This window comes from Scomber japonicus, chromosome 12 (assembly GCF_027409825.1).
Source record: "Scomber japonicus isolate fScoJap1 chromosome 12, fScoJap1.pri, whole genome shotgun sequence".
NCBI lineage: Eukaryota > Metazoa > Chordata > Actinopteri > Scombriformes > Scombridae > Scomber > Scomber japonicus.
In genome coordinates, this window is record NC_070589.1 from 24,825,960 (window position 1) to 24,852,451 (window position 26,492).

At 38.4% G+C, this 26,492-nt stretch overlaps 2 protein-coding genes across 2 annotated transcripts; one reads left to right on the forward strand and one right to left on the reverse strand.

Moving 5' to 3' along the window:
- Positions 1 to 1,841: 1,841 nt before the first annotated feature.
- On the reverse strand, positions 1,842 to 16,158 carry acss2l (acyl-CoA synthetase short chain family member 2 like). Its single transcript, XM_053330237.1, has 18 exons — positions 15,895 to 16,158; positions 15,542 to 15,737; positions 13,363 to 13,454; positions 12,121 to 12,224; positions 10,711 to 10,783; positions 10,475 to 10,550; positions 9,240 to 9,324; positions 8,301 to 8,438; positions 7,481 to 7,651; positions 7,226 to 7,359; positions 5,780 to 5,912; positions 5,426 to 5,482; positions 5,073 to 5,153; positions 4,806 to 4,914; positions 4,457 to 4,525; positions 4,061 to 4,237; positions 2,944 to 3,018; positions 1,842 to 2,389 (listed from the first exon to the last, which is right to left on the reverse strand). The coding sequence occupies exons 1-18, from the start codon at positions 16,016 to 16,018 to the stop codon at positions 2,262 to 2,264; spliced, it is 2,022 nt and encodes a 673-aa protein (XP_053186212.1). The 5' UTR covers positions 16,019 to 16,158; the 3' UTR covers positions 1,842 to 2,261.
- Positions 16,159 to 17,759: 1,601 nt separating this feature from the next.
- On the forward strand, positions 17,760 to 25,188 carry ndufv2 (NADH:ubiquinone oxidoreductase core subunit V2). The gene is made up of 8 exons (XM_053330239.1): positions 17,760 to 17,916; positions 19,918 to 19,980; positions 21,492 to 21,554; positions 22,228 to 22,344; positions 22,483 to 22,651; positions 23,097 to 23,206; positions 24,757 to 24,833; positions 24,987 to 25,188. The coding sequence occupies exons 1-8, from the start codon at positions 17,875 to 17,877 to the stop codon at positions 25,078 to 25,080; spliced, it is 735 nt and encodes a 244-aa protein (XP_053186214.1). The 5' UTR covers positions 17,760 to 17,874; the 3' UTR covers positions 25,081 to 25,188.
- Positions 25,189 to 26,492: the final 1,304 nt, after the last annotated feature.

Consider the following 26,492-nt stretch of genomic DNA (forward strand, 5'->3'; position numbering starts at 1 on the left):
GCGTGCGTCAGGCCGATGCACAAGGCCGATATTTGACTGTGAAAAAGAGAACAGCTGACATTACATAACTACATGTGATGGATGTGAAGTGGACGTCTGATTAGATTTTGTTATTGATCAATATTAGTCACTGTTGGCTTCACCTGAAACCTGAAATGATTCTCAGGTTTTGTCACTGTGATGAGTTTGAATTTGAGCTTGATGTTTGACAGTGATTGAGTGATAGTGACAAGTGTTCAGTTTACATTTCGGTCAAATGTCAAATTACATCAAGTGTGTGTGTGTGTGTGTGTGTGTGTGTGTGTGTGTGTGTGTGTGTGTGTGTGTGTGTGTGTGTGTTTGGAAATGCTCTGGAAATTGAAAACATGATCACTGTTTTTACTGTTTGGAGCCATTTCTTAACCTTCATGTCGTCCTCCTGGGTCAAATTGACCCCGTCTGTTTTGACTGTTCCTTCTTTCCTCCCTTTCTTCCTTCTTTCCTCCCTCCCTCCTTTCCTTCCTTCTTCCTCCCTTCCTTCCTCCCTTCCCTCCTTCCTTCCTCCCTCCCTCCCTCCTTTCCTTCCTTCTTCCTCCCTTCTTTCCTCCCTCCCTCCTTCCTTTCTTCCTTCCTCCCTCCCTCCCTCCCTCCCTTCCCTCCTTCCTTCCTTCCTCCTTTCCTTCCTTCCTCCCTTCCTTCCTCCTTTCTTTCCTTCCTTCTCCCTCCCTCCCTTCCTTGAATCGAGGACAACAGGAGGGTTAACAAACTAATGTGACCAAACTCTTCCTGGTGAAGGAACATGTGACCCAGTGCAGCAGCAGTGTGGCTCATGGACGTGTTTTTATAGTTTTTGGCACAGACGCATAAAATATAGAGTATCAGGCTTTCTTCTTTCTTTCTTCTTCCTATCTTTGGATACACACGCAACACTTGTAAGCAGATCAGTACGTTGTTGGTTTGGTTGTTTTTTCATACGAGATTTGTTGAAAATAAGAAAAAAAATCGACAGTAATTCACACATAAGCATTGACTCGAAAAAAAGTCAGATACATAATTTTAGAAACATAATTGTTTTTGTAGCAGAGCTCCACTCGGTTAACGCTGCAGGTTACAAAACATCTGCAGACTGCTGTTGTGACAAGAGGAGGAGGAGGAGGAGGAGGAGGGGTGGGGTGGATGGGGTGGGGGGGCTAAAAGGAGCTGAGGAGGTTGTCATGGTAACCACTTATCTGCTGCTGGGTGTGTGTGTGTGTGTGTGTGGGGGGGGGGGGTGATGATGTAACAATGTAATAATGTCCATTGCTGTGTTTCTGGGCTCTTTTTCTCCTTGTCCTCCCCACCTACACACACACACACACACACACATACACACTGCTGCATGCATGTGACACAGACTAGTGTAGAGGAGGCAGATGCACAGAAACAAAAGAAATCCACTGTACATTAAAAAAAAAGGGAAGATAAGAGAGCGGTCCCTCTGAGTTACTTTCTTAACAACCTGATCCAATCAAATCTCTTTAAAAACAGATTATTGCTCCCTTTTTTTTTCTTCTTTTCAAACCTACTCATGCTTGTAATTTCAAAAGAATCCAGTGCACTTAAGATAAACCTCCTCCTCTTTTCTGCTGTCATCCCCAGATCTTTCTGTCTCTCATAATCGCTGCTCCACCATCAAAGCTTGTGTGTGCACAGTGCATCATTAGTGGCTCAGATGACAAAAGGCAGAAAGGCCTCAGCAGGAGAGTAAAAAAAAGGGGGGGGTCTTACAGTAACAGCATAGCATCTGCAGAGGATGATTCCTGCCACATGAGGGCGTCAATCAGCTGCTGCACTCAAAGGTAAAAAAGGACAAAAGCAACAAACAGATTCAACAGTTTATTCTCAGGTCATATAAATGTGCCACAAATTGAAAATATACATCAGTAATCAGCTGTGAGAAGTTGTCTTCTCTATTTCTAAAGAGGGATTCACTCTTTCCTCAAATAATATGAGACATTTTGGCCCAAACACAAACCAACAACAACCTCCATCATCACTGTACATTTATATAAATGCACCGCTGACATTTTATTGGACGTTTTCAATTGCTTTCTATTGTCTTTTCCACATAAAACAACAATTTAAATGCTTCAATGCCAGCAGTGTAATTTTCTGATCCCAGTCCCTACATTCAGTCCCAAAGAGGAGGGCGCATCACGACCTTCCCGGATCCAACAGGGGAAGGTTGTGATCACCTTCACCGTTGCATAACAAAAGACAGAAAAAGAGAGAGATGTGTTCGTTCAGGCTGCAGCTTCACATCTCTGGCTGAAGAGCACCTCCACCACCTTAGGGTCTGCCAGGGTTGAAAGGTCACCCAGGTCCTTCTCGTTGCGGGCGATCTGTCTGAGGATTCGCCTCATGATCTTACCTGCGTAGTCAGAGGAAGAAGACACAGATGAAGAAGAGAGTAGAGGAGAAGGAGTAGTGGATATTGATTTAACCTTTGTGTCGTCCTCCCGGGTCAAATTGACCCAGTCTGTTTTGGCTGTTCCTTCTTTCCTCCCTTTCTTCCTTTCTTTTTCCTCCCTTTCTTCCTTCCCTCCTGCCTTCCTTCCTTCTTTCCTTCCTTTTTCCTCCCTTTTTACCTTCCTTCTGTCCTTCCTTTCCTTCCTCCCTCCTTTCCTTCCTTCCCACCTTCCTTCCTTCCTTCCTTCCTTCTTTCCTTCCTTTTTTCTTCCCTTTTTACCTTCCTTCTGTCCTTCCTTCCTTCCTTCCTTCCTTTCCTTCCTCCTTTCCTTCCTTCCATCCCTCCTTCCTTCCGGCAGTCCTTCGTTCCTTCCTTTCCTTCCTCCTTTCCTTCCTTCCATCCCTCCTTCCTTCCGGCAGTCCTTCCTACCTCCTTTCCTCCTTTCCTTCCTTCTTCCTCCCTTCCTTCCTTGACTTGAGGACAACAGGAGGGTTAAAGAGGTGTTGAATTGTTACCTGAGCGGGTTTTGGGGAGTGCTGGAGCATTTTGAATGAAGTCTGGCGTGGCGATTGGTCCAATTTTTTCTCTCACTGACAACAAAAGAAAAAGAAAAGGAATCAGTGACATGCACATCTGTTACTTTCTTGTTCTTCACCCCAGACACAAAGCCTGAACTTTAATATAAAAGTGCCTGTATAAGCACGTCACTAGTTTGTGAACAATGAGACGTCTCTAGGACAGTTTATTCAAAATGTCTTAGGGCTGCATTGAATTCAAGCAGCCGTGGAAGATAGAAATATTACCTGCTACTCTGCCTCTTCTACAGCTATCCTTCTTTTTTATTGCTGAATGTCTGTATGAAATGGTAAATCCTTTGCTCTTTATTTCTGATGTTAAACTTTTGTAGCTGCTCTGATATCTACATTAAGGCAGTATGCTCTGCATTTTAATATTTTCTTTATTGATCTTTTTTTGATAGTTTGATTAATAATTTAGCCTGAATTGTCCAAAAATAGTGAAAAATGTCTCAAAGAAAAGCAGAAAAACAGGGAGTGTTTGCTAGGCTATCTTATGCTTGATTAACAACTTGATCAATTACATATGACAATGAGGTATTCTATTAAAAAGATTACTTCTTCTCATTTAAGGTTGGCCATATTTTGTTAATGGACACATCCAGTGGTTCACAACCTTTTTACCTTATGACCTCTTAAACTAAAACATTGTCTTGCAACCCCTCTTCACATATGACAATGAGGTATTCCATTAAAAAGATTATTTATTCTCATTTGTTTAATTTGAACTATGTTTAGGGGTCTGAAGATGCAAAAACTAAACTAAAAACTAAATAAAAGACAAAGATTAGGAAAAGGTCAGAAAAAAATATGTTTTCTATCAATCAACAATCAATGTTTTTAGCCAAGTTATCTTGCATGAGAAAATACACTATACGGTATTTTAATATCATAATAAACCCTGTTATTAAAGGTACATCAGCCATAGCTTTTTGTTGTTAAGCATTCAACCTACAAATCACACTGAAGTGAAGGGATGGTTTGAAGATGAACCAAGACATTTTGAGTGTAGTTCTTTCCTTAAACCACAAGTAAACCCCCCGACTCTGAGCCTCACCCAGTCTCTTGAGCTCCTCCACCAGTATATGGTTGAACTCCCTTCTGTCTTTGAGAGTGACGAAGCAGTACAGACACTCGCCCTTCACCTTGTGAGGCCTGCTCACCACCGCAGCCTCTGCCACAGCCGGGTGCTCCGTCAGCGCTGCCTCCACCTCTGCTGTGCTCATCAGGTGGCCTGGAGGACACCAAACGCACAAGGTCGTGAGTCTCATCAGTGACACATCATAAAAATAGAGGAAGAATGTTCATGAAAGGTTATGTGCTCATTTAAATATTGAATCGGTCCTTTTCACATTATATAACAACGTAAAAATAGATCAGTTTGGTGTTGTAATGGCTTTCTTTAAAAGGTTTTCAGAAGCAGCTGTGTTATCAGACAGTAAGAGTACAATACCTGACACATTCAGCATGTCATCTATTCTTCCTGTGATCCAGTAATATCCGTCTTTATCCCGTCTGCAGCCTAAAAAAAGGAGAAAACAAGTTGCATAACCCCAAGAAGAGTTTTTTTAGCATCTTAAACTCTTCCTCAAGAGCCTGTTTGGTATTTTAGTGAGAAAACAATCCTGAGTGCCAAAAAGGCTAATCTGAGCGATGGTAGAGGGAACTTGAGTTTTTATCTTGATTTGTGTGTGTGTGTGTGTGTGTGTGTGTGTGTGTGTGTGTGTGTATGTGTGTGTGTGTGTGTGTGTGTGTGTGTGTGTGTGTGTATGTATGTGTGTGTGTGTGTGTGTGTGTCTTACCATCACCAGTCACATAGAAGCCTGGAAATTTCTTGAAGTAGGTGTTCTCGAAACGCTCATGGTTTTTGTACACAGTGCGCATGATACCCGGCCAGGGCCTCTTGAAAACCTGCAATACACATTTTTTAAAAAGTAATTTAAGTGCTTCAACTGTAAATAATTGTAAATAGCATTGCTTTCAAGTCAATTAATTAGAAAATATGAATTATATATATAAAAATATGAATAATATGAATAGAAATCTTGGACCTGATGAGCTGAACTTACGAGATAACCCTCAGCCTCGCCCTCCAGTTCCTCCCCGTGTTCGTTGAGGATTGTCGGCTCCACTCCAAAGAAAGGAAAGCTCTGAAATATGAGACATTTAATGTGTTACATCTCTCTTTTTTACAACCTTGATCATAATCTACTGATGGGAATAACATTTATATTATAAAATACTACACCTCCTGCACAGTTTTAGTTCAATGTACTGGTTGGATGTATTCGCACATATACAACCTTTCCTTACCAGCATGACTTCTATTGATCAAACTCAATGCAGGAGATACGGGTATGTTTAAGATTTACATACAAATGTCAGATTATGAGGTAATCATGAAGGAGATGTTGTCACTTACAGCAGAGCCTGGTTTCAGTGGTGTGGCAGCTGGCAGAGGAGTCAAGACATGACCTCCCTGTAGAGAAATGAAAAGATATTTAAAAGTGACTCATTTGGCGTATGTACAAGGTGGATATGGACAGAAACTTGATCTAGACTTCAAAACAGCTACAGAGGTCTGGTAAACTGATGTCTTTCTAACCTCACACTCCTCACTCCTCCATGATTTTTAAACTTTTAGCCCCAAGTGGTATAATTTGAGGCAATTTATTTGACATGTGCTGTTTCCCAAGACCTGTAAACAAACTTTGATGCTTCAAAAAAAGTGGACTTCCCCTTTAATTGCATTCAGATGTCATTCCTTCCCACTTACTGTTTCTGTCTGCCAGAAAGTGTCGACCACCGGACATCTGCTCTGACCGACCACCTCGTAGTACCAGTGCCACGCCTCCGGGTTGATCGGCTCACCAACAGTACCCAGAATCCTCAGGCTGGAGAGGTCATACCTGACAGAGACAGGTCAGAAAATATAATAATGTACATATATATAACAAAATATCCCTCAGAAATCTTATATTCCATCATTAATCCATGTTCCACTTTATCTCATCTATACCTCACTTGTAATGATTTCTGATATTTCCAATATTTCACAGCAGAGAAGCTTTTTTGCAGTTTGCAGTTGATACCATCATGTATTGTGGCTGTTTTGCATGAGGCGACATCAAGTATAGACTCACATTTCTCTCCTGCACCATTTATATTTTTTTAACATGTTTACTTTTGGTGTTGAAGATGAAATTTTTTTTAGGGTTTTTAGGGTTTAACGTTTTTATCTCACAACACTGATTCCCATACCGAACAACATAACAATCTGACTCACTTAAGAGATCATATCCTCTACTTTAGAACTCCCTCTATTGAACACATCACTCCTGCCCTGCAGCAACTTCACTGGCTCTCTATCAAATCCCGCATTGACTTTAAGATTCTACTCCTCACGTTCAAGATCCTTCACAACCTGGCACCATCATATCTCTCTGAACTTATTCACATCTACACACCTTCTCCAACTCTCCGATCCTCCTCTGCCAACCAGCTCTTTGCCCCATCTGCCAACTTAACCACCATGGGGTCAAGAGCCTTCCCGCCTGAAAACGCACCTAGAGTGGCATACTCTGTCTCACACTGACTATGCAATCACATTCTTGTTTATTTATTGTACTAATGCAGTAGTAGTCACATTCATATTTATTCTTTATCCTAGCATTAAATGTCACCTGATTTATATTGTTTGATGTACTGTTGTTGTGTTATATGTGCCTTGTAAGGTGTCATTGAGTGCTTTGAAAGGCGCCTTTAAATAAAATGCATTATTATTATTATTATTATTATTATTATCATTATTATTATTATTATTATTATTATTTAGTCATGAAGGTGATAAATGGTCTGGATGTTTTTAGCTTCTAATCTAAAAGGTGGTAGTGTGTAGAGAGTGTTGACTCATTAAGAACCAGAAGTTCATGGTGTCTTTTTTAACATGTAGCCCCATCCAGTGCATGAAAACAGCATGTTCACTGTGCCTCTGTCACGCCCTTATTCATACAGCTTGGTTTCTTCATGACCAAGTGAAATGTTACATAAGAAGCGAGCACAGTGAAAGAGGTCTTTGAAAATCAAAGGTGAAATTTTTCATATGAAGAGCTGGAGATGCTTATCATTTCACAGCTGTGCTTTGAAAAGTCAGACTGCTGTAGCTTCTGGAGCAAAAAGACAACCTTGAGTGCTGTGACTTTCAGCACATGCAGACACTTACTTCTGCAGCGGTTCCCGTCCGTACTTCATCAGCAGGCGGATGGCTGTGGGAGCCGTGTAAAAGGTGGTCACTTTGTACTTCTCAATAATCTCCCAGAACCGGCCAACGTGTGGATGGACTGGGATGCCTTCAAACTGGGTAGAACACACACATGCATCTCTGAGAAGGGTGACTAACACTACTATAGTTGTGCCCTCTCATGGCACAGTGGAGATCCTTAATAAATTATAAGGAACAAAGTCTCTTTCAACTCACCAGAACACTTGTAGCGCCATTTCCAAGGGGGCCGTAGGTGATGTAGGAGTGACCGGTGATCCATCCAATGTCGGCTGTACACCAGTACACGTCGTCATGGTGATGATCAAAAACATACTTGAAGGTCAGTGACGTGTAGAGCAGATACCCAGCAACAGTGTGAAGAACACCCTGTACCATACACATGGATAGACACAGGATGGAGGAGGTAATTGGTCCACACACAGCGACTGACAGCAGAAATAAAGGGGCTCTTGATGCTGGCAGAGGGGAGTGTGTGTGTGTGTGTGTGTGTGTGTGTGTGCGTGTGTGGGTTAAGGGTAGGGTAAGTCTCCAGGGAATAAATGTTAGTCTATGTAATGTCCCCAAAAGTGACCTAGGACAACATCTGTATGTGTGTTTGCAGGCGTGTGTGTGCTTGAATTCGTGCATGTGTGTACATATGACAGAAAAGAAGGAAGAGCATATCAAATTATTGGATGCTCTGATTTATGTATTTTTTGGGGGCTAATGCACACAAAAATACAAAGCACAGATGTAATTGTGGAGATTGCAGTGGACTCTCTAGGATTGCATTTATGCCTTTTAGCATTAGGAAACCATTCATTTGTACTATTTCACTGTCTGATGCCGGCAGATTACGTAAAAGCCAGTATGGTTCACATCATTACAGGCTTATCAAAGTGGAAAACAGATACTGTGATTTGTTTAAAAAGATGTGGTTTCACTGACTATTTACAGGCAAAAAATGAGTTTGTGGTGTGTTTTTTTTTTTCTTCTCAGACAAACAGTATGTTTTTGATAATGTGTCTTAGTGTACCTTTGGTTTTCCAGTGGACCCGCTGGTGTAGAGGATAAATAGAGGGTCTTCAGCGTCCAGCCACTCTGGTTCACACTCCTCAGGAGAGTCTCTCATCACCTCATCCCACCACACATCACAGTCTGAGTCCCAGGGGGTCTGAACACACCAGAATAACAGGGAACAAATCCAACACATAAAACCACTCATTACATCTGCTCACATCGTGTGCCAAAAAGCCCAGGCAGCAACACACTGTGTCAATTCTGACCTGACTATAATTTATGGTCTCCCTCTGAGGCATTTACTGAATCCCAAATTGGAAGAATAGCTACACATGAAAACTGTGTTCCTCTAAATTTTGTGCTTTAGTTTCAGCTGCAGTATTTATGATATTCTTTGGATGGAGGATTTATGGAAACTGAAAACCAAGGCTAAAATGAAAGAAATGTTACTAAAAATGTGCAGATGCAGGATAGGATGATAGGACAGTCATATTAATAAAATCTATGACATGAATACATATACAGTAGTAGCCCTAAAAAGGTCAGAAATCTGGCCTATACCCTGTACAAATATTGCAGCAGCTACTCTAATCTGGTTTTCTCACAGATACGTGTTCAAGAGGACGTGAAAAGGTATTAATTCCTAGCAATCCTATTTTTGTTGCTGTCCTGTGAAAACATCTCCAAAATATAAGCTTGTCATAAGCAGAACACAAACAGCTGTTTTCTGCTAGATTGTGAAGTGTTAATGGATGTAAATGATAAGAGACTTCTGAAATTTGGAGATTCATGGTTTTCTCTGGATTTCAACATATGATTATAGCATTGTATCAGTGCATTGGTCATTGAGGTTTTCTTAGTATCACTCTACGTGTCACAATTACTGTCCCACTTTCACACTATCTAAGCTTAAAGAAGTAAGAACATTAAGTGGCAATTTTTAAAACAGGTCTACCTGTAGTTTGTTGCATGCTGATCCACTTTTTGTCTTCAGTGCATGGTGCTTGACAACTAGGCATTTAGTGACGCTAGATGATGCTCTGTGACAAAATAAAGAAGCAGTGTGAGAGGTAGTAAAATGCATCAAATCCTCTTTTCTTCTCCTCTGAGTGCTTGTGCTGTCATGCTTTACAAAAGTTTAAAAAAAATGTCAGGGTCATGTTTTCTCACAAATAGATTTTTGGACCTGTGTTGGTTTCTAAAAGGAACATTTTCTCTTTTCTTGTGTGAGTTTTTAAATGCTTTTTTTCTCCCAGCTCATCTAAATAGCCCAACCTAAATACAGTATTCATCTCAGGTGGCTTTTCAATTTTAACACCTTCTATCCTTTCACCTATCATTCAGACAAGGACAAACTCCACCAACAAAACCTTTCAAAAAGATAAAACAGAGCAGAGGAGCAGCAGGTGTGTATGTACAATGTAAACTGATGTAGTAGTGGAAGAATTACAATATTAAGAAGCATAATTACTGTATTAAAGGTGACTGAGCCTTTTCCATTGCTGCTTTCTTTGTATGGGACAGTCTCAGTCTCCCTGTGTCCATCTATCAGCACTTTTAAATCCCAGCTATAAAATTGTCTTTGATTCCCCTTAATTTTTAATAGCACGATAAAATTGTATCTTAAATTACTCTGTAAAGCACTTTGGATGATGCTGTTTTTATATGTACTCTATAAATATATTTGATTTGGCATGTATTACATCAATAAAATATATAACATATAAAAGCAAGTAAATATTAAGTATAATAAGTTGAAGATTTTAAAATGAAATGTAAATAAGTTGAAGATTTTAAAATGAAAATATCAAGGAGCCCTGAGAGTATCTGGACCTGGCACACCCATAGAACTCACTCATATTATCCCCAATAACATCTCCAGGCCCCCATCATCCAGCATGCTGTTACTTTTCACACGCTCGCATCCCTCTCAGGCTCCCGTTGCCACGGTAGGTGAGCAGCTCAGACTTCCCTGATGAATCTGAGCGCTCCATGTTGCCCAGCAACCCCCGTCATGTGGACACCAGGCTGTGTATTTCCTCTACATCCCTGATAGCAGCTGATAGGGCTTTACTGCGTGTGTGTCCAGTGACTTGTATGGCAGAGGCTGAGTCTCATTACCAGCAGCTAGTGTAAATACAGGCGGTTGCTGAGAACCGAGAAACTGGCAGCCTTGTAAGCAGTACCTACTTTTCCCTGCACTTCTCCAGTGCCTCGTCTGCAATCTGTTTCAGGTTGATCAGCTTGTCTCCTCTGTAAACACCATCTGTGTATTACAATGGGGTGGAGGGAGAGACAGAGAGACAGATGATAAATAGATGATGAGGTGTTTCAACAATCTTTACAGTCACTGAGCGATACGCCACATCACATCCTGGTGTTGCTGTGTTGGCACATATGTCTCAGAGATGGGCTGCTGGACCTACCTGCTGTCACCAGGATGCTGCTCTGGGCATCCATAATCCTCTCACACAGAGATTCAGCAGAGAAACCTGCAAACTGAGCATGTAAAGAGAAAGAAAGAGAAGAAAACTGAAAGGAGGAGGTGTTGTCTTTGCTTTACTTAAATCATAAACTGTAGCAGGGTTTTATTGCTAAAGCCTTAATCAGTCTGGTATGTATGGTGGCTAATGTTAGCAAACTTTAGATATCATTGTGTCACTGACCTTAATGAGTCAGTATATTGTCTTTATAACTTTTTTCTCCATATGTTATTTATGGTTTAGCATGATTATTTGTGGCCATGCAATTCAGCAAAAGATCCATATTTTTGTTTTAAAAACAAACAACAAACACGGATAATGCATATTGCACCCTCTCTTCACCATATATAGAGTTGACTTATTCAGCATTACATAACAAAGCAGACATCTATGATTGGCCTTTTATATGACTGTTAGTTGCCCCCAGCCAGGGTCTCGTGTTCTGGCTGAGGTTAACAGTTCACAGAGTATTAAGTTGTAGTGTTAATGACAGCATTATGAATCAGGTCACACAGGACACTGGATTCAACAAAATGTCACCTGCATTTGTGAGCGTGAATGGCACTGACTGCCCTGCTCAAAGCTAATTTATGATCAGTGATGACTACGTAAAAAGCTGATGCCATCCCACAGATTGTTATGTTGCTAAGCAATGCTCACATTAGATATGATAGAAACTCAGAGTTGGAACATTTACAACAATGACCAAGCATGAGCAAGGTCGCTTTCATTTATGCTTGCCAAAAACAAGCCTTTGCAAGTCATAAGAACGAACTCGCTTTGGAGCAGCCAGGAGATATTTTTAACAGGACTTCTAACCTTTGCACAAATGGGGAAGGTTGAATTGCTAAAATAGTGTTGGCTTGCCTACAAAATAACCCTGACTGATCTCCTCCCAGGCTGGATACAGCCAGTAAATGTCTGACCCATATATTGAGTGCAGGTGCTGTGAGTGCTGTGTTCACACAGGGAAGAGCTGATAAGTGCAGGAGCAGGGCAGTCAGGACTAACAGAAACAAGACCTCAGTTTTCAGATGATGGTTTCCTGGGAAATTGGGTCAAAGCAGCAAAAACCCAAACCTATGTGTTGTAAAAAAAAAAATGTTCTGAAATAAGAAGGATGTTTCTTTGACACAAATGCAGGTTCATGCTTGCTGACATAGCACCAGAAAACAAAAGATTCCTGCTTGGAGCACTAAAGTTTTTCATCTCAAAGTTATTTAATATGCAGACAATGCATGAGGTCACAGGTAGTAACTCAAGTCATCTGCTGTACTTGTACTTTTTAAAAACACAACTGCATCATGACTCTTAAATCCTATAAAATAAGTGAAAGTGCCTGTTCATACTTACCACGATGGAATGAACAGCACCTATTCTTGCACAGGCCAGCATTGTGCAGACCAGCTCTGGGATCATGGGAAGGTAAATAGACACCCGGTCTCCCTTTTTCACACCTTAATCGAAGAAACAAAGTTTTCAATAACTATAAACATAAAAGTTAAACACCAAAATATACCATTTGAGAAATGGGGACACATCTGGACCACTTTCCAGCTCAGTGCCAGGAAGGACAAGGTAGCTGTAAAGTGAGCATGTTGAATATGGGCCAGATACTGTGCTGCATGTGTTTACAAGGTCATCCAGTCTTCACCAGTTTTAGCACTGGCATTCGTCTTTCAGCCCATTCACAGTTTACATGCACAGTCTGTTGCCTTGCACATGGACTGCATGTGAACTGACAGTGTCAAGATGCCCTGCACCAATGAGAGCCTCTGTTCAGCTGTCTATTAACTCAGTGAGTGAGCAGGGTGAAGGTCTGAGCTCAGCTAAGCTAAGAGGTGTTGAACTTGTACTTCACACATTGCTGCAATTTCTTGACTTTTATTTAACTCACTGCAGCAGTTTGTGGACTCTTGTTTCATGTATGCTGGTTTATTCTTTCTTGTGCATCCATGAGAATGAACCATATCCATAAGAGAGGTTCTTAATTTACCAGCACTAAATGACTGGCCTGTCAATGAGTGTACGTATGTCACTATGTACCTATTTACGCCATTGCTATTCTTACCAGACAACCTGTGGAGAGTGCAGCAATATCCATAGGACCAGCACTTAAAGATTCATTCAGCTGTCAATCCTGAGGTCACACGTTCGGTATTCAGTAAACCTCCAACACCTCTTTAACAGTATGACTGACACGCAATGCATTGCACAGGCTGCATAGAGCCTTGTCTAGTCAGTTGTGGTAGGCTGGATACGGGCCAGATGACAATGCCAATATCATGTAATGCTATAGCTCATGTTAGCCATAAACATATCCTAGATTTCAGATGACACTGAAATTACATGTTAAGTAAACTGTCTATGAGATGATGATGATGTTCATTTTTCAGAGGTGGTTTGACATCATGTTAGAAGTAAGAAGCAATGAGTTAAAACATGTTTGCATTTCTTTCTTGTTCTATTTTACTGCTAAAAAGATTTAAAATGATTCAGTCACCTTTTACAGGGTGACTGAGTTAGCTCTTTTTGGACAAGGGAGCTTAGATGCTGAATAATCTGTAGTTGATGAAGACTACTGAAGATTCTCACCCATTTGCTTGAGGACATTAGCGCAGCGGCACACCTGGCTCAGCAGCTGACGGTAGGTGATGGTCATGTGGTGGTCAGGTGAGTTCCCCTCCCTAGGAAGACAACATACAAGAGGAAAAAAATCTATTACTGTAATGTAAAACTTGTCTCCGATTATATGTTCAGCCTGTGTGTTGTTATTGTGTTTTTAAAAATATATAATTTCATAGATGCAGACACTCTCCACACAAAGTATCCTCCATCAGTATCATCAGAGGTTGTCCTGAGTTGACAGGAGAGATAACGTGTTCCTGTTGTAACTGCTTCTATATTGGGTTTGGCTGTTTATCAAAACAGGCTTTAGAAAACTATGTGGCACAAAGTTTCACAGGCCAATAGATAGCATGGTGGGGTAAGCCTTTGGCATAGGATAGAAGCCAAAACAGAAACGACCTGACGGTAACCTTTTTGTAAATGGTGAAATAAATTATTACCATGATGAAAGGCTGCAATCATAAATGGAACAGCTATTATTAAACTTAGCTGAACATCGATGACGTGATAATGGTGCTTGATAACTCTACTCCGGATCATTTTAAAAATAAGCAATGTGAAAAAGTCCAAATATTTGATTGTCTTTACAGGTCATTACCCACCACTTGTGTATATTGGCAAATATGTATTAGAGCAAACCAATGTTACATAAGGAGTTCCACAGGGGTCAATCTTTGGACCTCTTTTATTCAATCTCTGAATGCTCTCATTAGTTCAGTTTATTGCTTTTTGCTGATCATCTGAATTTTAATGGCCATGTTGTGACAATAACAAGGTTGCCTATTATAACATTAAGATAAAACATTAACTATATAATTAACAGACAAACTCTAAGGTGACTAATCTACACCTTTACTCTAGTAGGTTAAACTACTGTAATAGGATTTTCTCAGGTCTTTCTAAAAATGACAGCTTTCTGCCGCTCATTCAGAATGAACCAACAAAGCGGGGCACCTTATTCCAGTTTTCAAATCTCTGTACTGTCTGTCAAAGAGTTGGTTTGAAAGCACCATTTCTACATTTATGAATCACTAAATGGTTTAGAAGCAAAAAATACAATCCATTACCTTCTGTTATAACATCAACTCACTAAACCTCTGAGGTCATCTGCCATAAAGTCTAAACATGGTGTAGCTGCTTTTAGCTGCTGTGCTGCAAATACATTGAACTCATTTCAGAATACCTCAGACTCGATTTCAAACCTAATACTTTTGAATCAAAGCTAGAGATGCAATTTAATGCAGACTGTTATTACATCTGCATTACTATTTTTAGGCTTACTCTCTAGAATAACTCACTCTTATTCTCTTGAAAAGTCTTTGTTTTTCCTAATATATTCATATATATTGATGGAATATATGTTACAGAATATATAAATGCTGTTTAGCTAAAATGTGATGTCTTCCTCTTATGGTGGCATAGCAAACACTTCAAACAGATATTACGTAAATGTTTTGATGCAGTGCAAACAGTGTTGAGACACTTGTGGATGATGGCTGGTTTCCATTGTGCCCAGTTCCATTCAACCCATATTACTGCTGAGCTTGCAGGACAACTATTTCGTGTTTGCTAAGCTTCTTCAGTTGACAGAACAAATATGTGTTATGATATCTATGTAAAGTCAAAACAATGTTCAATGTAAAAGTACATACTTTATGCTGAGCTGTTAGGGGTGTGTGGCTTTACTGTAAGCAGGAAGCTACTCATTTGAAACAGTTTAGTGGAAGGCAGAAGTTGAAAACAAGAAAATCTAAGTGCACAAACTGAATATGCATCTGAGGACATTTGTACACTGAAAGCAATCAATTAGGCTCTTAGCGGACTTTAATTTTAGGAAGATTATGGCAAGATTCAAATAAAAGTAGGTTTATATTGTAACAAAGTACAACAAGCTTACAATCTGCTGTACTGCTAGATTGTAAAATGTTTTGGATCCAAATTGTGTGTAGTTTGGTAAATCTTTTAACAAATCCTTTAAATAATCTATTTTAGACTGAAGATTGAATTACTGGCAGTGGTGTTGCACTGGCTGAGGTTTGTTTTGAAGCACTGGGGTTGTGCAGGGGGCAGAGCATTTGCTCTTGACTGGAATACCTGGCATAACGCCAGGCTGCATTTCCCATCATCCTGGACAGACATTGCTTACCAGTAATAGGCTACTTTTTCACCGAGGTTCCTCTCTTTCACATGCCTGTCCAGGACATTATAGCATATGTTGGTTTTGGCCCCTTCCATGCATTTGACATAAATGTTTCCCTTAGTCACGTCAAAGTTGTACTGCAGCATTGGTCCTGTTGCCGGCTTCTTCCAAAAAAAGTCATCAGCAATTTCCTTCCAGAAAGCTGAAACAAAGTGGAACTTAGTGTCAGTGTTATGGGAAGTCATCAGGCTGCAGATAAACACAAACAGATACTGTATACAGACAGGCTCAGACTGAGATGTGAGGTAGCAGTAAAGCAAGAGCTATGCTAAAAGACGTAGCTGTGGTGGTTGACCTACCTTCTGGATTCTCTAGAGACTTCCTGTACAGTGCCAAATAGGAGTTAAAATCAGGCACATGAGCATCCCTCTGCAGGTCACCAGGAGGGTGGTACATTTTGTCCTGAGATGCAGGAACAACCATTGTGGAGAGGCAGATGCGGATGGGCCTATACCATCAGAGAGTAAGTCAGAAAATGGGTTAATCTGGAGTCACTGCTGATCTGTCTGGATCCTCCTGGGTAAGGTAAGAACACTGTAAGGCCTCCTGCACTGAGGCAACACAATTCAGCATGCATAAAGACCCACCTCTAATCCCTGAGTTACAGGCTCTCTCACTGTCTGCTTAGTGCCAGGGCAGCCAATCAGCTTGCAGTAAGCAGCACTCCCACTTTTTCATTGGGTGAGCCCTCCCTGGCCTGTTGATCGTATTATTTTTCTGAGCAAGAAGGTGGAGGAGGAGGAGGTATGCAGCATGATGAATGGCAGGGATTCAGGCAGGCGCAGGGAGGTTCGATATGAGGGGAGGGTGATGGAAGCTCTAAAAAATAAACAGAAAGGGAACAATATTTTGCAATATTTCACTGGCTGCCAGAAAAACAAGTATCTTTAATGTGTTTTTACTATGGAAGTTTCTTATTTATATATATATATATACCTATATCTTTACATTGTGTAGATTCTTAATTATTTCATTTGCATGACAGTAATATTTTTTCAAGAGTTCTTCAGGAAAGATAAACTCTCTCAGTATTATGTTATCACCACATTGCACCACATTTTAAAAATGTTGTTGACATATTTCTGTTTTGTCACATTGCATTTCACCAAAGAAAAAAAAAAGTTTGCATGAAATAAGACTACATGCTTCTAGTAAAAAAAGAAGAAAAAAATATTAAAATATTTTCAGTTTTTGTTGATTAAAACAAAATCAATAATCACATGACAATGAAAAAAAATGCCTGACTCTTTTAAAAAAATAAATTAAAAAAATGTATCTCTACTGAATGCAGTGTAGGGGAGTAACTAGTTACATGTAACAGCATTACATAATTTACTTACAAAATCAATGTAACAGTAACCTGTAACAGTTACTGAGAAAAAAATGTGTCATTACAGTTGCTTATGAAAATGTTGATGATTACAAAAGGATGTTACATCTGAAGTCATACCTTTAAGATTTTGCTCAGGGGGGGGGTTTCCCCTTATTTTTTAAATATTTAACATGTTACTGAATACATAAATTGATTCATGACATGTGCTTATTTGGAGCACACATGGGCTCAGATAGTGTCACAGTACCAATTAAGCCCATGCCAGACTTTTGACTTTTTAAAAATAAAAAGTCTAAAAATATTATATATTCCAAAATCTACATGAACTAATGAATACATTTTCAAATGAGAGATAAACCTTGCTTTATAAAAAATTATCTCCTTTATAAATCATGTCAGTATCCATGAAAAACGCTTTTTTTTGGTGCCTAATGGGTATACTTACCCTAACAGCTGAAAACATTTATTAAAAGTAGAAAAGTATTTTTTTAAAAGGTAATCTAATGTAATGAGTTACATTACTGTGATTAAGTAATTGAAATAGTAACATCACTTATTACATTTTAAACAGGGTAACTAACCTGTAACCTATTACATTTCAGTAGCAACCTTCCCAACACTGGTAATATATAATGTGTAACTCAATAAAGTCAGTGATCCATTTGTCAGTGTTTTAAAATACTGAACAACAACAGATCTTCACCTTTGCCTGAAAACCAATTTTAATTCGCTGTACACTATCTTATGTACCCTCTTTCAGGTTTTATAACAGCTCAGAGGAAATTACCAAACAGCATCATCGCTTTTGATCTGGGATCGATTCAGTTGCGCCGCGGCTGATTGACGTAACGTTCTACGTCAGTTAATCGAGCCAGATTGTGTCGATGCCTGCCGCTGCTGTCCCGTCCATTTGCTAACGAACCGGGACCAAACTTCAAGCCCCAAGATGTTTCTATCCGCTGCTGTTCGCTCTGCAGTGTCGCAGACGGTATGGTTGTGATAGACATTGTGTTTTGGGTTACATGTTCTCATTCTCTTTCCGATTATCTGCAGAGAAAACGTTATGACTCCCCACAAGGGCAAAGCGGGGTAGGCCGCTAAGCTAACAGCTAACATTGGGTAACATTAGCAAACAGGCTAGTTTAGTTTGCAGCTGTCAAATGTTTACAAGATCAAACAAACGAGCAGTGCAGAAATAAGTCTTATCATGAGCATTTCAGCACTGGTTTTAGCTTCATTATGTTCATTTATCTGATACGGACTTTCACATCAATATTAGAGACTTTAATGTTTGGAGGATTTAGGGTCACAGCACCGTGAGGTCGATGTACACCTCCACACTTTGATGTTTTAGCTCTGTGTGTGTTTTGATCCTGTTGTTGTTCAGTATTTTAAAACACTGGCATCTGGATCACTGACTTTATTGAGTTATATATTATATATTACCTGTGTTGGGAAGGTTGCTACTGACATGTAATAGGTTACAGGTTAGTTACCCTGTTCAAAATGTAATAAGTGATGTAACTATTTCAATTACTCAATCAAAGTAATGTAACTCATTACATTAGATTACTTAAAAAACTACTTCTAATGAAAAACTTTTCTAATGAATGTTTTCAGCTGTTAGAGTAAGTGTACCCATTAGGCACCAAAATCTAAGTTCAGGTGTTTTTCATGGATACTGAGATGATTTCTTATAAAGCAAGGTTTATCTCTCATTTGAAAATGTATTCATTAGTTCATGTAGATTTTGGAATATAAAATAAAGATATGTTAAAAAAGTCAAATGTCTGGCATGGGCTTAATTGGTACTGTGACACCATTTAAGTTCATGTGTGCTCCAAATAAGTCCATGCCATATAAAAGATTAAAAAATGAGGGAAAAACCCTCCTGAGAAAGATGTTAAAGGTCTGACTTCAGATGTTACTCCCTTTGTAATCATCAGCATTTTCTCTGTAACTGGATTACAGTTACATTTATCTTGTAATTAAGTTACCGTTACATGTAACTAGTTACTCCCATCGCTGATGTTAACTGATGTCCTCATTGTGTGTGATCACTGAGGACTTGTAGATTGACTTTAATATTCTATAATAATAGTATTCTACATGTTGTCCTATAGTTTTATTGATGAGTGCCATATAAAGTTGAAGACACAAAGTGGGGCTAGGATAGGGCTGGGCGATATGAACAAAATCAAGTACCATGATATATTTGACCAAATACCTCAATATCGATATTGCAAAGATAATGTAGAGATGACTCTTGATGCTTTCACACAATATTTACACAATGACACAATATTTGATAAGTAATCATCGGTAATGTGGATATAATGACAAAGTGGGTAAAAGGTAAAAAACAGAACAGTCTGTTAAGTTCAGAAAATTATATATTTTTACTGTAATGCAGCTTTAAAACCAGGAAAAGACAACACTGATGACATATTACGATATTATGATATACTAAATCTAAGACGATATCTAGACTCATATCACGATATCGATATAATATCGATATATTGCCCAGCCCTACACTAGGGTGTATGTCCTAACCACAACTAATCTACACCAGACATTCATTTGATGTGATAGTGCTAATGAAAAAGTACATCTTTATATGACTGTATGGATCATTTATTAAGACATGTACATTTAAATATGACTCAGTAATACAAAGTTGTATCTTATTGTGTATCAACAAGCAATTAACAAAGTCACTATGGCAGGCAATGACAACAATGCCAGTTCTTACCTTTTCAATTTTTAATATTTTCTATTAAACAATTTTCATATGAAGTTTCTTGTCTGAAGCAAAACAAAACAGCCACAAGTATCTCATCATGACTCCTCTCAGCTTAGAAAGTTTAACTATTAGTTCTGCAGTAATTGAATTGTAGGGATAATAATAAGTTAAATGTGTATATATATAGTGTTTAGCTCATCACATTTGGGGTATTTTATTTGTCTTCTTTCTTCTTGCTTTTAGGCCAGACAGGTCAGGAGTCTGCATCAGTCTGCTGCCCGTGCTGGAGCTGGCGGCATCTTTGTGGTGAGTCACTGTGTTTTTATCAGAGAAGTGCAGAACACGCTGGATTTAGAGTTGCAGCTGGTGCTTTGTTGTCAGCTATCCTTGTTAAACGTTTGAACACCTCATAATTAGCTTCTCAAAAGTGAAGGAGATATAGTGGGTTGCATTAAACCAGACACTGTTAATTATACATGAGTTTGAGAATCGATTGTCATTTTGTTGAAATCTCAGCCAAGATCTGAATGACACACTGTCGTAAATGTTGCTGGTTTTCATATCTATTCATTTTAACTGTTGATAAATTACGAGACTACTGTGATGCAGTCAATAGTCAATGCACCGGAAGAACAGGAAGACCCACTGCTATATTTGTGGTGCTTAAAATATTCTGAATTATGATCAGTGTTGCCTAGATCTGTGACTTAGTTCATTCTTTATCACTTATTCTCTTTCTCGTTGCAGTAAGTTTAGCTGTTATTGAAATGTTCCTTTATTTGTGATCTTAAAGTGCATCGTCACATATTCTATTGCAACATTTAATCCATAATTTGAAAATATATTATTACAAGTAAACCCATTCTGAATGGATACAATCTAAAAAGTGGGACTGAGATCTTATGAAATCAGATAAAACAACAGGAGTCAACCTTAAGCACATCTGGGAGACTTAAGGTTTTGGTTGTCCATCTAATTTATTTTATCTTCAGCTGTAATTTACACACAGTCACATTATTATGTTTATATATGTTGCTAAAATTGGACAATTAAATTATGGTGTGTAATGATTAATGCATCACCATAAGAAGTTGTTGCTAAGATATCTCTGATTGTTGCTGAAATGATCTCAAAGGTATTGGTTTTCCAAAAGCTCCTAATTTATCCTGGGAGCTGCCTTTATAAGCTGCTAGAGTCATGCACTGCAGCATAAACATCACAAGTGACGCTCTCATGTAATGGAAACACACCATGGTTTCTAGTCCCTTGATAGAAAAGATGTTTTTTGTCTAGGTTTGGAGGGAAAAAAATCATTTAGCTGAATTTGTCTTTGAACCACTTCTCTTTAACTGAGAACATTGTGTTTGACAAAATTTCAAACACCAATAAATTCATTTAAAACTATGAACAAACCATTAAAGTTGTTCTCCTAATTGCATAAATGCTGTTTGCTGCTCACAAGGGGGCAGTGTGTGCAGAAGTAGAAATAACTTAGCAATTTGTTATCCGTGTGGAGTCATTTTCATGGTGTGATGGGGGCACCTGTTTTCCCCTCAGGATTTATGATGGTATTAAATACTGTTCATATTCAAGCATGAGAATGGTTTTAAAAATGGGTTCATAATACCAACCAACAATGTACCACTCATACTGAAATGTATTAAAAATGTATTAATATATTTGATAACTTGTTAACAAGGTTTTAATAGAAATTGGCTGATAAATGTTATTTAAAGATGACTAAGGACACTTATACATTTAGTGCACAATGTAAATAATATGAATTGTCCCCTAACATGAAGGTCTTTCTGTTTTAGCACAGAGATACACCTGACAACAACCCCGACACCCCTTTTGAGTTCACTGATGTGAACAAAAAGGTAAGCCTAACATCTAACTTGAGACGTACGTTTGAAGGATGCAGTGATGCAGCATTATTTTTTATTTGAAGCCAGCAGCAATATCTGATATTTCCCCACCTGAATGTGACAATACCGTGATGTGTTTCTGCATGAATCTTGAATGCAAATCCAGGAGCAAACATGTTACTAAGCTTTTCAGATACACTTATCCTACTGTAATTTCTTTTATGACTATAATAGTTTTATTTTGCTACCATTTACACAATTATGTGGCTTCACACCCTTTTCTAGCCTGTCTCTGATTCACTAGTTTTAGCCAGTGTATTTTCCTACAGAGCGGCTCTTCTGTCTGTATTTCTAAGAAGCTGAAACATGACACTCAGGTCTTCTGTCGATATTCTGTTTAATGGTTATCTTCCGCTATACTGGAGAGTAAAGTATGAGCACCTCCTCATTTTAAACATGATTAAACAGGGATGATTTTGTTAGCTGATGTTAACATGTATGATGTAATGCTGCTCTCAGTGATTCTCTTTTAAATGTCTTTGTAGGTAATGCTTTTGTATGAACATACTTTTACAGTTTTACATGGTTTATTTGTTTAAATGATGAAAGAGGAATGCTGTGATTGTAATTCTGTGTCAACTCAACAAACATGTTAAAATAATTTGTGTGTGTGTTTTGTCTGTAGAGGATTGAGGCCATCATTGCAATGTATCCTCATGGACACAAGCAAGCAGCCACCATCCCTGTGTTGGATTTAGCCCAGAGACAACACGGATGGCTCCCCATCTCCGCCATGAACAAGGTAAAGTGATTTTGGTTTTTCCTGAAATTTGTTGTACAGCTTTGTGATGCCAATTAGATTTTTTTTTTTTTGTAATCCAGAAAGCTGCCGACAAGGGAACGTTTTTTTTTTTTAATATCTGCAATTATTGTCATTCAGGTCGCCGAGGTGCTGGAAGTGGCTCCGATGAGAGTGTACGAAGTAGCGACGTTTTATACGATGTTCCTGCGTCAGCCCGTGGGAAAGTTCTTCATTCAGATCTGCACAACAACTCCCTGCATGCTCTGCAACTCAGACAGCATCCTGGAGGCCATCCAAAACAAACTGGGTATGACAGCAATTTTCCATTTTACAGCGGCACACCAATAAAGAGATAAAGACGCAGATGAAAAAAAAAGCTTGTTTAAAAAAAAAAAAAAAGTGTATATTTGAGGTAAACAGAGAGGGTGGGAGCAACATGACAATATACAGTTGTCAGCAGTATTCAAACAACAGCATGTTATGGCAGCAAACAAGAAGACATGTGAGACTGAACACAATCCAGAAGAGTTTCATAGGAAAGACTGCTTAGCCTACTTCAGTCTGTTTCTTCTTTCAATCAACCAAATACTGAGGTTATACTTTTTAGTATAACTCACAGATCATGTTGCAGCTGTGTAATATCAGATCGTACTGCTTGAGTTACATATTTTTGGTGTTTTGGTACATCTGCAGCTTGCCAGAGGAAATGAGCCAAATATAAACATGCCTTTTTTTTTTCTTTTGTTCCACAGGTATCAAGGTTGGAGAGACTACTCCAGACAAGATGTTCACACTAATAGAGGTGGAATGCCTGGGAGCGTGCGTGAATGCGCCGATGGTCCAGATCAATGACAACTATTATGTGAGTGCTGGACTACTCTGTGCAGATGGCTTCTTTACTGAACATCATAACTAAATTTACAAAATTAGGTTAAAGGCTGAAATGAGTTTTGCAAAGAATGTAGAGGATACATCTTGCAACCGTTTTCTCAGAAATGCCACCTATTTTTTGAACATTTTTTCTTAGGAATCCTGTGCAGGTGTTGTATAGTCTACACGTTTGGCTTTAAATAATTTAACAGGAAGGAAGTAAGAAATATAATCAATCTTAATTTAATAATCATCTCGCTGAAATAACAATATTATCTCACCTATGACCTTGGTAAGATTAACTTTACAAGCCAGGTGTGATATGAAAAGCTTGCTTTTTGGATTTGCTGTTTAACATCACATGAAACCAATGTTGCATTCAGTCACCATGGGAAATGTAGATATTGCAAGCTGAGCACAAGAGAAAGACCCAATTAAAGTAAGTTTTCTGCAGCATCTCAAATTGCTTAGGTGTTAAAGGGAGGTTATACTAAAGTAAGTGTTTTATGTGAATGACTAGCACTCTCTGGTTATTAAAATAATTTAGTCATCAATTAAATGCATTTAGTTTAATTTAAGAAGGTCAGTTTGTCATTGGTTTAAGACCGAAGAACTTGAATGTGTGGTTCAGTGCTCTTAAAGCTGCAAACCAGAAGCTCAGGACGGAGGTAATAGTGAGTGTAACTGCACAGATATGAAATGTTAATAGCTTGTTAGATTTGTTTTGGGGGTTTAAATATCTGATCTAGTCTTAAGGCATAATGTAGTGAACAAGTGTTGTAGGATAACACTATATATTCATCAGTAATAATAAACACCAACCACAGTGATTTAGCTGTGTGTAACAACGACGTGGGCCGCCCAGCTTTGCCGGAGTTAAAAGCAAATCAGATATTAGTTGGCACAATTTTAACCTTGTTTACCACCAATTTTAGGCAATCTACAATTTTTTTTGTTTTTTTATGAAGTGGATTTTAACTGAGCAGTTGACTTGACTGACAGTTTAAGCCATTTTGACATCTTTTGAAGGTAGCACATTATTAACATTTAGCCAACTAATACAGGATAATGAGTTTTTATAGCCACAACAACAAAACAGACTATAATATTACTATCTGATGCACTTTTAGGAGCAAATTGGTGACAGCACCAAATTATCTGTTGCATTATGGTGCCACTGCAGGGGAAAAATCAGTCTGAAACCTATTATTTCTGATAATGATAATAATAAATATGAAAGTCGAGAGGGTTATTATTAAAGAAAGTGTGATGTTTAAACGAGGAGTTTAAAAAGCTACTTTCATAAGATGCTTGACGAATTAATGCTTTTTATATCATGAGCTAATTTAATTCTTAATGTAGTATTTCCCCTCCTCTCTCTTCAATGTGAAGGAGGGTGAGAAGGTCTTCATTATACATGTTGACAGATGTGTAAAAGACCTTTTTAATAATTCAGCTCATGAGACCACTCACACTGAAAAGCAGCAGCTCGATGTATGTGCTGCTTTCTTTCATTCATCCTGTTTTTGTTTTATTTTTTAGGAGGACCTCACTCCTCAGGATATCGAGCATATTATTGATGAACTTAAAGCAGGAAAAGTCCCACCACCAGGGCCCAGGTATGTACAAAACACCCACCAAGGATTCGCTAATATTTTATTCTGATTAACTAAATCTCAATCACTGCATCACTGCTTTATTATTTAAAAAACTATCAACTTGAATTATCTGTCATATTTAGACTGATTGAATCTATTTTCTTTTAACTGTAGGAATGGCCGTTTCTCCTGTGAGCCTGCTGGTGGACTGACTTCTCTGACAGAGCCTCCTCCAGGACCAGGCTTTGGTGTGAGAGCAGACCTGTAGACATTTATGGCCACAATCTGCTTTTTCTTCCAAAAGCAACTTGTCCCTGAACCTGCTATTATGTTTTACTCAAACATATTGTGTAAATAAATTGTTCATGTACCTGTGCTCTAGGTGTCAGTGTGTCACTCACAGAGAAACCAACAAGAGGAGGAGATGATTTAACTGTAAACAGATCTGATGGTACATATAATATATTTATAATTCTGCCTGTAACAACAACTGCAGCATCTGCCAGGCTGTCACTAGAAAATGTTTCCATTTGCAGACTTTTCTGTATGAAACTGGCCAGAAGGAACAAATAAATTATTTTAAAGAATTCTTTGACATAGATTTTAATTATTTTCAACTATGTAGAGTTTAACATATGTATGTGTAGGCCTGAAATTAGGTGTTTCTTAATTTTCTGGAAGAATTAAAAATCTGGTATTTTATTGAATTGTTACAATTATTCTACCACATCTTTTCGTGGTCTAAAATATGTATTGCAATTAAGTGAGGCTATTTTCTGAACTGATTTAGATTGATGTAGCTAACTAAAACAAACGATAAATGACTCCATTACATACATCAACATTTTAGAGAGAATGTATTGTATTACTTATCACTTAGCTTTACCACATGACACTGTGCTCTAGAAGATAAGAAGCTTATTTTTTTTTTATTGTTGGTGTTATTTCCGTGACAGCCCTCCAGAAAGATGGTAAACAGTACCACCAGAGAATCAGTAATATCCATGTAAAGGCGTTTTGATGAGTCATGATGACATTGTGACCAGTCAGAATATTTTCAAGATATCATCAGTTACAATACAGCAAGTAATAATAAGTCAAGATATTTGTCCAAATGTAATGTCTTTTTCTGTCTGCTACAATTATAGCACATGAAACAGGAACACTAAAAACTTAATTTCACACATGCACATACACAAAATATATATCCGAATAATTTTAACAAATCAGACTTAGACAGATTACATCGAGCCATTTTCACCTTGACTGGGTTCATTGTACAGATTTTCTGCAATTCATCTAAGACTACTTGCTTTCTGCTAATAATATTAACCTAGTTTCAAACATCCAAAGTTAAAATAAAAAGAAATACTACTTAGAACTAAATGTGTTGTATGAGTCTCAACTAGTCTTGATTGATAAACTTGATCTAAAAATGTACATGCTGAAAACTACAATGTGGCTATAACTTATTGGCAAAAGTCTTAATTAAAATAAGATAAGATGCATCTTTATTGATACCAAAGAAATTCAAATTGACACTAGCAGTGTAGTGGAAAAAAGTATCAGTTTAAGGGTGAAAGTGATAAATAAAATAAAATACCATATACAATAAACAATCTGTGCAAATAAATCTGCCATATATAGATGTGCAATGCAGAACTTCCTGAGGTTATATAC